General features: G+C 38.9%; 1 protein-coding gene across 1 annotated transcript in view; it reads left to right on the top strand.

Moving 5' to 3' along the window:
* The window catches only part of LOC139710450 (pseudouridylate synthase 7 homolog), a 140492-nt gene that overhangs the window by 17515 nt on the left and 110842 nt on the right, over nt 1–12135 (top strand). The window contains exons 5-6 of the mRNA XM_071622367.1: nt 1158–1272; nt 2817–2894. Of these exons, the coding sequence (XP_071478468.1) occupies nt 1158–1272; nt 2817–2894 (193 nt within the window). The remainder of the gene's footprint in view (nt 1–1157; nt 1273–2816; nt 2895–12135) is intronic.

The following is a 12135-nucleotide window of genomic DNA, read 5'->3' as shown; positions in this document are numbered from 1 at the left end:
CAAGCCATCCTGCTGACATTCAAGACATCCTGGAAAAAGAAGATATTTGTCCTATTTTTTCCCAGACTTCCACCAAGATTTTTGATGTGTTTGTACTCATAGACTTCTGTGGCAATTCTATCCCACAAAGCTGGCAATTCACTGAATGTGGCAGCTATCATATTCTCTTGAAATTAGGTATATACCCGCACTGTATTTCCAGTACCACTGTACAAGTATGTGTATGTAAGCCAGCTTGCTCACTCCCCATTGAAAGGTAACTCCATTCTATGTGCAAATTAGCAGGAGATGAAATAAAACAGAACAGTAAAGGTTTTCATGTAAAATCATGCAAAAGATGAGGAAGTTATGAAATTCGAAAGTTTCCAAATAGTATTTAAGAAAGTAATGATACAGCTGCAGTCAAATTGATGCAAAGTAAATGAAGCAATGACATCATGGCTTTACAGATGCTACTTTAAATACATGTAGATTGATTTTAGTAGAGAAATTTATGAATGTTTCTTTCCTTTGATCCTAGTATTGATTTATTGATTATTGTATTGTATTACGTATTGATTATTTCCATTGACCTGTTGTTGATGAATAAATTTCAGTACTTGGGATTCACCATTCACATCAGTTGTTGCTACAATGCTTGGTAACCGTGAGCAGGCTTTCTGGCTGCAGGAACGACCTTCATGTAAAAAATAGTCATAGAATTTGAATGCGTTTAATAATAAAACTGGTCTATTGGTGGTTAACAAATGCTGTTCAGTCTTTATTTTGTTTTTTACTGTCTTAGCAACTCTAATTCCTTTCCCTCTTAAAGTCATGATTCTCAGAATATAATAATTCTATTTTGTTGCTTTCTTTTCAGTGAAAGAAATTGAGTGAACTTCTAGACAGTGTGCAGGTCAATAGGATGAAGACAAGATGATGTCATCACCTCAAATATTTTTTGCATGATGATTGTGAACAATATCAATGTTTATAAATAGATACTGTACTTTGAAATGCCATAATATTCCTGTTTAGTCTGACTTTAATGGAACCTTTGCTATTTTATTTACATGATTTTTCTTCTTGTTTATGTAGAGTAAACGATATGTTCAAATGGAATGGAGAGTTATTTGCAGGAATGAGACTTCTTCTTCTCCTCTCTATCCTCTGTCCAGGAAAGCATGGTCGATCTCGCTGGCCCAAGGACAAACCAAACTATTGCCGTTTTGTGCTGTACAAGGAGAACATGGATGTGTACGAGGCCCTGAACATCATTGCCAAGTATTTGCAGTAGGTCAAAAGGTGTTCAAGTTTATTTTGTAGTTGTTACACCTTGTGGAACAGAGAAGTTTTTAGTGAGTTAATGTTGATACCCTTTGATCCGATGCATCATTCAGCAGTTGGTGTTTTGGGATGAATATTATGCACCATTATCTACTACTCTACACTTTATGAAGTTGTGTCTGTAATAATTTCAATATTTAGTGAATTGGCAACATCATGTAGACTTTTTTTTAGCTGATTTAGTATGTTTTTATTTTCCTGATTTATTGTTTCATACAAGTTTACCTAGGAATGCTCAAAGATGCTGTACATTATTAGCAAGCACAGATGGGGGAAGGTCAAAATTGAAAAACGAAGGTCACTGAACTAGTAATAAGTGGTTTCCTAGCTACAGTATCAACTAGGAATTCCTAGGGGTGACACACGTATTTTGGACAGAAGGATACAAAAAGATAGAACTTAGAAGAGCTGAAAAAGAAGAGTTGAAAAAAAAATATGAATTTGGAAAATTCAAAGGCCATGAGCAATCCTCTTGTCAAACGTGAATGAAGAGTCAGGCAAGAATAAAGTGACTGCATGTGTAGGCAGACAGAGAGATATCCTATTTGACTGTAAACTGGGCATGGCAATGTATTGCTGTTGAACAGCATTTGCAACAGCTGCAGTGATGCTCTGATAGGGTGGGAAAAGAAAGCCTGCTCATCAAATAACACTACCAATAAATCACGATGTGATCCCTCCATAATATACCGTGTACATGCAGAATCTAGGCAAATTTTCTTGTTGTTGCGCAGCTGCAGGAGTGATGATCTTCTCCTAAATGCAGATCTTTCTGTCAACTTTCATAAGTGATTTAAGACTTTCTCTAAGGACGAACGTGTAAGGTTCTGTGAATATTTACACTGTTGTCATGGTAACATGCAGCCCTCCTTCTCTCATTAACTGAAAGATGAAAGATGGAAGCTGAAAATACGATAATCAGATAAACAACAATGTGTGATCCTGGTCATTTAAATGATGACGAGATCTTTTAAAATGTGTTGAATCAATGAAAAAAATGGTGGAGATTAATGTAAACAACTGAAACATTACTCACTGAATTTGTGATTTTATTGTAACATTCACAACTAAAATGTGGTCTCTTGATCTTATTTGTGTCAAAGACATCAATGGCATTCAATGGATGTGTGGGGAAAACTTCAGAAAGGATACTCATTTCCTTTTGCCAGAGCACTGAGTATGATGCGTTTTCTTTTGTAATTTTTTGTAATTTAACACTTGGCTACTACAGTAGTTTACTTCAAATGTCGGTCCATCTATTAAACTAATGTATCAGAGTTGCAGTCTGGTAAGTTGCAGGAGTCATATTTACTGTTGTGTGAACAGTGGTCAAAGTGGCGAGTTCTTGTCTGCAGCTAGCTAATGCCAATGTCCTAAATGGATGTCTTAAGTTAGGTGTTTTATTTTTATTGTAGATTCACATTAAAGGGAGAATTCATTTTTTAAATATTGATTACTCTGCAAATGTCCTGATATGCTTGTTACTGCAGCATTGGGCCTCATCATTTCCAGTACGCTGGGTCAAAGGACAAGCGAGGGGTCACCGTACAGGAAGTCACCATCCACAGGTAAGACATGAAGATCAGGTTGCCATAGGTGCCTTTCAAAATGTCTGAGTCACAGTAGAGCTCTTGTTTAAAGATGGATTATGATTCACGATGAAGCTGGTTCAATCACCGCATGCGGATGTATAACCCTTGAAGACCTGGGGGGATGTTTCACAAAGCTGTTTGTGAAATTACAAACGACTTACGAGCGACTGGTGATCAGTTCTTGTGCTGAATGACTGAAATTCTGATAAGTATAGCACATCAGAACTGCACTCACCAGTCATTCTTCAGTTGTTCGTAACTTTACGAACAGCTTTATGAAACACCTCCCTGGTAGTATACGGATTCCATGGAGTGCATGGAAAGGCTGGTCCAGTACAGATATATTTTAGAATCCCACTAAACAAATTGTGTTCAGCTTTAACTATGATATCTGTGTAAGTACACACACAGCTGAAGAGTTTGGACTGGTGTTGACCATACCCGATGAGCCTATGCCTCTATGCACAAACTCGCGGATTGGTGCTATACTGGTTTCCAGGGAAGGGGAGGGGGAAGAGGGATGAAGTGGGAAGGGAGGGAGAGGGAGGGGAACATGGTACCTATGACCTTGATATATAAAAAAAAATTTTAAAAGAAAAGAAAGAAAGCAGATTTTCCAAACAACATGTAGCCACAAAGGTTAGTGACCTATCAAGATTACATGAGTTCCTCCACATGAAACGTTGATACCACTGAAATGCGATGCATTCGGGTTTGGTACTTGTAAACAGGCTTGAGTCATCCTACTTTGTGCTTCCTTTCAGCTAATCGGACCGTCAGAATTTAATTTCAATGTTTGTTCACTGGTGTGACAGTGTGAAATCTGAGCTTGGCCTGTATTGCGCTGCATTTTTCATCCACATCCTTCCAGTACAGTTTGCCGTACCTCACCTTTGCACGTAGCTGCTCATTAAAGGAGACCTCCAGATGATTTTTAGACTTTCAGATCTGAACTTATAGAATTGGACATACTGAGTACAGAATTTAAGAAATCATAGTGATTGGGATGAGGAATGAGACCCCGTTTACAGTGCGAGGCTCAGCCGCGGCTCGGCCCAGCCCCGCTTCGGTATAAACGCGCAAAAGGCCAAATGCGAGGCCAAAATTGGCCTCGCATTTGGCCTCGCTCTTGAGGTGGTCTCGGCCACGGCCGAGCCGTGGCCGAGCCCAGCCTTTTCTCAGTGTAAACGTAAACTGGGCCAAATGCGCGGCCAATTTTAGTCTGGCTTCCAAACCCTCTGCCTGTACTATTTCGCTGTTCAGGATATTAACCCCCTCAACGTCGAAAACTAGTATAGTTTAAGGTGGTTTTGTCCTGCAAAGGATTTTTTCCTTCGGCAAAGGCCTTTGCCCGAACGGCGACTTCGTCACTACAGAATTAATTTGGCAAAGGGTCTGAAAACCAGACAATACCAAATTGCATTTGTTTACAAGCAGAGCGCCACTATGACAACATATAGAAAGGTTTGAATCAAAAAGCGCGGCAGTGTAAACGGACAAAATTGCGGGGCCCGGCCTCGCAATTGAGGCTGGGCTCGGCCGCGGCTCGGCCCGGCCCCGCACTGTAAACGGGGTCCGAGAATGTTGTCAAAATTTGCAGCAAATTACAAGTGAGGATGATGTGTAGCAGCTTCACCATATTCCAGAATGCATTATTGAGTTCCCAAGGAGGCAGAACAAAAGAAGAAATTTACACAGGTGAACGTGTTATAAAGTAAAAGGTATTGTAATGGAATGACTTTGATACATTACTGGAATATGTGAGTCTCCCATGCTATCATCCTTGTTCAATGCATTAATGTTTTGTTTGTTTATTTTTTTTAATCAGAGTATTGTTTTACCTGCTCAAGTACCTCAATAAATTCTACAAATCTATATCGTCGCTGGGGTGACAAGACCTTGTATCTGCAATTTTGGTGAAAATGACTTTTTTGGATTAATGGACAAGTAATGGGTTAAGTGATGTCCTGTCCAAATCCCAATTGTCTTACTCCAAAAATGAAGCCACCACGGCATGTCAAAGGAAAGGCTATCCCATTCGCCACAGTGCTTTGGCCGCCATGTTTTTTGGCTCTCCTGAACATTTGACATTTTGTAGATACGAGGTCTTGTCGCCCCAGCAACGATATGTAATATGATAGTTTTGTGTACGACATGATATGAAATTATATAAATTATCTGGAATTGCCCTTTGAATTTGCCATCCCAGTGTTTATGAGTGAGCTCAAGAAGCTACTCAGAGTCAGCATTTACAAAATCGTTGATTCGATAGCTTGGATGTGTTGCTGCTGGATCATAAGCAAATAATAATATGATTTTCCTGTAAAAAAAAAAAGAATACAGTTCGACCTCGATTATCCGGCCTCCTTTTATCCGGAAATCTCTATTCGCTTATCCGGATGAGCGCCGGTCCCGACATGGCCGGATAATCAAGGTCGAACTGTAAAAGATAAATGTAAAAAAAAAAAAATCTATTCATGAAAATATTTAGTCTATTAGTTCATTAAGATTATTTTGCAAAACAACAAGAAAAGCTTGAATCTTATGTGGTACATGTATAGCCTGCAGCAAATTCAGTGGAAGAATCTCCAGAAAGCCAATTATGGATTTAATATTTCAGGTCATTCAGAAAAGAAAATCTATGGGCATGAACCATTGACCCCATAAAGCTGTGCCCCATTACACTGCATGCAGATTTGAACCAAAAAAACAACAAACATTCTTATGAATATCAGTTAAAGATAGTGATCAGTGTTATGGCCTATCTGCTAACAAGTTTCTGCTGCCAATGAGCTGTCCACACAGAAATCACAAGAGGGCAGCATTCTAGATACTAGTAGCTGCAGTTTGTATTCCCAAGTTCGGCAACATAATTATGTTCACTGGGAAAGTCTCGGCATCTGAAGTTACTGTTCCTGCATTTTTATGTATATTGATAGGAGATACTTCTTAATGTGTTATCTCATGTGAAAAAAGTTGCGTAAATGTCATATTTTCCAAATAGAGTCAATCTTTTTCTCAATGGTAAAAGAAACATAGTAATTAAACAAAAGAAACAGGAAAATTTGGAATTTTCTCCTCTTGTGGATGGGTTGAGATTATTTCTCTATTTTTCTTTTTGTCTGTCTTTAAAATCTTAAATGTTAAGATCAACTTAAAAATTATGATAGGCTGTGTGTGACTTCATTAATATTCAAACTTTCCTACAATTTTGGAGACTTTTTCATACAGGCATCAATAAACAAAATAAAGTAAGGGACAAAAAAAAATTAAATTTTGCTAACAATTTGAAGTGGATTCTAAAAAACAGTAGATAAAAGTGAAACAAGAAACCAACAGCCTTTATTTTAAGTTGATCTTAACTTTTAAGTTCAACATAGATTCTTTTCTTTAACCCACTGAGGATGGGTCCAAAGTATACTCGGGCAAATGTCTATAGGAAATGCATGCTGGAGAAAAATCAGCCTGTCCTCAATGGGTTAACACATTAAAATGTAGCTGCTTGCTTTACAAACAGAGGGAAATTACTCTGCCATTCAGGAGCAGCATACATGTACCTGAACACCCTGTTGCCAAATATAATGTTTGATTTCACTGTCAGATATTTTAACAATGTATGATCTTGAGAACTTCAGAGGAGATAAAAATGTTGGGAATGAGGACTCTTTAAATTCCTGTATGCACACTGATTCTGTCCCATTAATGGCTATGTATACCATTAACAAAAGTTTAGATAGAAGTTCAGGGTTTATTGGAGTTCATCAGCTCAGTCTCCATTGTGGACACAAATAAGGGATTTTAGTCTCCATGGCAACTGCTATGAAGGGATTATAAGATAATCCTAAAACTTGGCATACTCTTTAAGCTCAATCTGCTGATGATCATTCTACTCTGTCAATACTATTGCTATCTTCTTTCAAAGTTTGTGTCACATTTTCTTGCACACATCAATCTGCCTTTCTGGGTGGACCATGGAGATTAAAAACACGTAAGACAGAAGAAATATAGGTCTTCAAAATAATACTCTGTTGGTATGACTAATTCCACTCTCTTTATCACCCAAAACTTTAGATTTAGATTGAAAATGGAGTTATCCTAAAAAAAATACAAGCACTCAAACAAGCAATACAAAAAGGGAGAAAAAACTTCTTTATTTAAAAAAAAAAGGGGGAAAAAAAGAAAATTGTAATATAAGGCCTGCTTGAAAATTGTCCTGCATGAGTTTGAGATGCAAGGACACAGATTTCAGTGCATGATGTTTGCTACTTTTGGATAAGCAGTTTTCAGCTCCTTTTTTGTTCTCTTAAAGCTGGCAGTGCTTTGTGTCTAAGTACACTGTAGTGCGCAAATACACATGTTATCCATATGTATATCCATATGCAGTGTAGTTTTGATAACATCTGCATTCCATCGTCATCAAATATGAAAAGGCCAGCTCACTTTCAAAATGGTATGAATTACTTTTGGGAAATATCTTTGTATTCCTTTTTTTTGGGGTATTAGATTATGGTCGCTGTAAGAATTATACCATCAGAACCTTTTCCGTGCAGATTTGATTGTAATTGGATATCAGGAGCACAATAGAGTTGATAACAGCCCCTCTATTCCATCTCGGAGAGTGTATTCAAGGCATGCCATGTGGCTGTTCAACTTGTGTTCCTTGTGACTCAGAAAGTTAACAGATGTGCCCTCTTGAATGCATAGTTGAATACTCACTGTTCATCTTTAATAGACATACAGCCTTTGACTCAGAATCAGGAGCATGCTGTTGAGGTATACACCATGTACATATGTTGTAGACACAATGAAGTTCACTGCCTGGGATTGTCAATATGGAACTCTTCAAGCTGCTCTGCAACAGAATATTAAAACAGGCCACATTTTCTTGAAAATTATGTAAAGATGGATTTCAAGATGTTTGTTGGGTTTTTTTTGTGTGTGTGTCTAGGAACAAGAGTGTTTAACTTTAAGCAAAACTGTTGCTGTGAAAAACAAACTGACTTTTTGTTCTTTCACCATTGTAGTGTTATGTTGCATATTATTGATATTTGTGACCCGCTACAACAAAAAGGTCCTAAAGTCGCGCACGGTTGAAGCCGTGAAAATCGATTTTGAAGTCAGAGCATTAAAATTGGTCAAAATTTACGATATTCTGATTTTGATATATTATTGGAGTCTAACATGTCTTCTATCATCTGTCGAAATTTTGAAGCAAAATGATCAAAGGAAAGACCAAAAACTAGCGTTTTTCTGAGCCATGTTTTTTGGCGTTTCAACGAAGCACTGGTTCGAAAATTTGGATTGAGCGCCACAGATAGGTTCCGCCCCTAACAACGACCAGAGTGATCTCTTTGGTCAGTTTGCTGCTTGCTGTTGACCGAAGCGTGAAGCTCGCACACTGCCCAGTCGACTGGTGCACGTGCCGGCGGGGCGCGCCATGCTCAAGCCGCTTCTCACATTCTGGTCACTGATTGGTTGGTGAGGAGACCGCCGACGCTGATGTGCTTGAATGAACTCTTCGGGGGTTGCTAGGGCTTACCTTCTATTGTCCAGAGGTGAAAACTAACTTGCGTGTCCGTGATCGCGATTGCGTCGAAAGGAAGACTTTAAGGGCGCTTTTCTCAAAACAGTGATTTTCCAGACGCCTCGACATGCTCTCTTTTAAACATCGATATCTCAGCAGCCGATTATTGTTATAAAATATGTTATATATCAATTTAAAGCAGAAAGATTAGGGGATTATATCATGCAATTTTCAAATAATCGACCTACCCCGACTTTAGGATCATTTTGTTGTAGCGGGTCACATTTAATTTGGAATTAGGCATTTTCTGTCAAATAGGATTGACAACCAAAGCAAATGCTGAACATGCACATTCTGATGGACGTGTAAGTAAATGCTGAACATGCACACTCTGATGGACATGTGGTCAGTTTCTAAGATGTACAGCTCAAACAGGAGTTCTGACCTTTAAAAGTACGGTATGAACATGCAAGAGATGAACTACATGTGTAGCCCCATAGCCTTATTGCGTGGCATTCGAAATACACCACCCCTGTCAAGGTCAAGGAAAGGGTCTGTTATTTACGTGTAGTACTATCAGCATTTTCTCTAAGGCATATCCTGAGGGAGTGTTAATACTGTGTGAAGGGCATCAAAGTGGAGAATCACAGCTTGTGGCAACTCTGCTTGGAAGAAGGGGGGTGGGGGTGGGGATGGGGATGGGGGTGGGGTTGGTGGAGGTTGTAGCGTAGGGGCGTCAGCGTCTTGTGTTGATACCGGTAACCCCTTGATGATTAGCTCTTAGAAGGTGTTTCAATACACAATCTCTGCCCTATTTACCAACTGGATGTTTTCTCAACAAAATGTATGGAATTACAGGCCCAGCGAGGAAGCCGCTGGGTTTTATTTTTAGCACCCGCAGCTTTCAGAACCAGGATGTTGTCTGCTTATTCACATTAGGGGTTTCTTCGGCGAATGTAATGAGGTGGATGTGCCGATCCCAAGCACTTTGCGGTTGTTCTTGATTTCTTGCTGAAGAAGGCACGAATGTCGGTGAGGAAGGTAGTTAAGGAAGTCCATTTCAGTGTCACTATGTTGCGCTTTTTCTTTATCCCCCTGTTTAATCCATCCACCCTCTCTCACGAATGCAGCAGGAACATTGTTGCCGTAACAAACATGCCTCACGGTTTATCAGCTACGCCACATAGAAACTTAATACAGAGAGCTTTGCACCTTCTGAATTCATGTGATGGAGTCTATAAAGCAAATTCTTCAAGAAAGTCTGTGCTAGAATAATGATGATTTGATATTTGGCCTGTTAGAACTTCAGACACAAAAAAATATACCAGTGTATAAAGTAAAAAGAATGAGCATATTGAATTGCCCACTGTGATATCCGACATGGTTTGTGACTTGTATTTTCTTTTTACTGTGCTCAAATGTGTCTTTCAAGCTACAAAAATAAAATAATGAAAATAAGCTTGATGATGAAATACCATCCATTGTAGGCCAACTGGTCTCTTCCGCATGAGGTACAAAGCTTTCCAAGCCAGATCCAGATGTACTCTGCATTCAGAAGAAGCTGTATATATAAAAGTGACATTAATCAAGATGAAACTACTATCAGTGTCTAAGTGGTGCCGTTTGCATAAATGTCTTGTTCTTTTTGGCCGTGCCCATTTTGCACATTGGTAGAAATATCATTATAAATGTGCCGCAGTATTTTAGTGTGTGTAGAACTTTTTTTTTTTTTTGGGGGGGGGGGTTCACATTATGAAATGATCAGGCAAGTATCACTCAGTAAATGTAATGCAAGTGTGAATGCCCCCCCCCCAAAAAAAAAGTTATTGAGCTCTAATTTCTGATGTTTGCGAATGTGAACAGGGCTTGATATATCATATGTCCCCCTGAATGGGTTATGGAAATTGCTAGGATATTTCCCCAACAATTGCAAGGATATTCTCCTATTAAACCTTTGTGGGATAGATACAATGTACTTATTGTCAGCATTTACATGGTTTTCTAACAAAGCGAAGCAAAAAAAACATCAACAAAACCTAACAAGCAAACCACATCAGACCAACTCCCCTTCCCCTAAAAGGGGGGAAAATCCCAGAGAAGATGCATGGAACCATGGAGGTACAGTGGTCTGTCTCCAATCCTTGGGCTACAAGTGGAAGCATCCAATTACCTTTGATCTGGAGTCTGATTTTGATGGCTCTATTTATAGTCACTGAACAACGCCTCTGCTGTATTTTACCAGGTATACCACTGCATCGCCAAGTGGTCTTTTTTTTTCATGCATTTCTCTCAAAGGCCACAAAACTTATTGTATGTTTAGCTTTGCCGTCTCCCTAGAAAATCACAAATGGTTGGAAATCTGTCGCGAGTGTGGTTTGTGAAACTGATTGAATTTTTGATAGATTAAAAGAAAGTTTCATGGTTGGGAATCAATGATCTCTGATAGATTTACATTCTTCATGTCTGTAATGTCAACTGCGTATGTTTAGAAGTGATATGTTTCAGTCAGAAGGGTGGTAATGAGTAGAGGTATGTTTTCTCTATACAAACAACTCCCTGGAAGATATGAGGGATTGCTAAACTGTTGCAATATATTCCCCTAGTAATCTTCTAGATTCTCTCCCTCCAAAGCTTTGAGGCAATGTCTGCTTTATTATCAGAACAATTTGTTGTTTCAACCTTTTTCTTCTTCTTTTTATGCCACTAGAGTTGAGTTCACAGAAAGACTTGTCAAACTAGTACGATACTCTCATGTAACTTCCGCAGCATACATGTAACTATAAAACAGCTTTTGAATGATGTGTAATTGCATTGGTATTTGATTTGTAGCTATTGTATGGTAATTGCCACTTGTTCTATGAACACCATGTAAATGTATTCATATATGAAACTGAAGGAGTTTTCCTTCTAGCCTACATGTACAATGTACCATGCAAAAGGGTAACATGAATATGGAGACGATCAAGTTTAACGGACAGACTGGGCTTATGCAATCACTGGTCACAAATCTCAGTCATTGGAGTTTGCCCCCAAATGTAGGTGCCTCACCATTTTCATGCCAGAGCAGTATCAAGCTACCCAAATCACATTATTGCAAGCCTGTTTTGATGCATGTGTGTGTATGCGCCCATGTGTATGTGACTGGAAGTGTGCATTGTTATTCTCTATGAAGGTCAAGAACTGTTTCGTTTCATTTCAGCATGTGTTGTGTGCCGGCTGAGTTTGATTTTTGCAAGGGAAATCGTGGCAGATGTTGAACTTAATGAAGAGTCATGCTGCAGTATAGTCTTTTTTAGCTGCCAAATGAGTGGAAACATGAAGAGCTGATCACCAGATTGTTGGGATGGACTATGCTGTGTCACACGGCATTGTCTGAAGCTCATTGATAAGAGTGTGAAGTAGACAAGGAGTGAATTTCTGGTGTCAGGCTTCAACTACGATCAAAAATTTGTAGGCAAGACATGTGAGCCATCACCCTGATGAAATCCTGATCTTATTCAGTAGTCTAAGCTTGAATACAAGACCTGGAAGGATCTGAAAGACTCAAAAGAGGCCATTCTTTTAAAGGACAAGTTCACCCAAATATGTGTGTGGATGGGTTAATGCTGCAATACTAGAAGGACACATCAGTAAAAATTTGAGGAAAACTCGTCAATCTGTTCATAAGCTGTGTATTTATAAAGTTTCATTGTC

Source organism: Diadema antillarum, unplaced genomic scaffold, assembly GCF_040938485.1.
Source record: "Diadema antillarum isolate AM-2024a unplaced genomic scaffold, OU_Dant_1.0 seq00001533_RagTag, whole genome shotgun sequence".
Taxonomy (NCBI): Eukaryota; Metazoa; Echinodermata; class Echinoidea; order Diadematoida; family Diadematidae; genus Diadema; species Diadema antillarum.
Note: the sequence above shows the minus strand (reverse complement) of the source record. Positions and strands in the feature narration are given on the sequence as shown.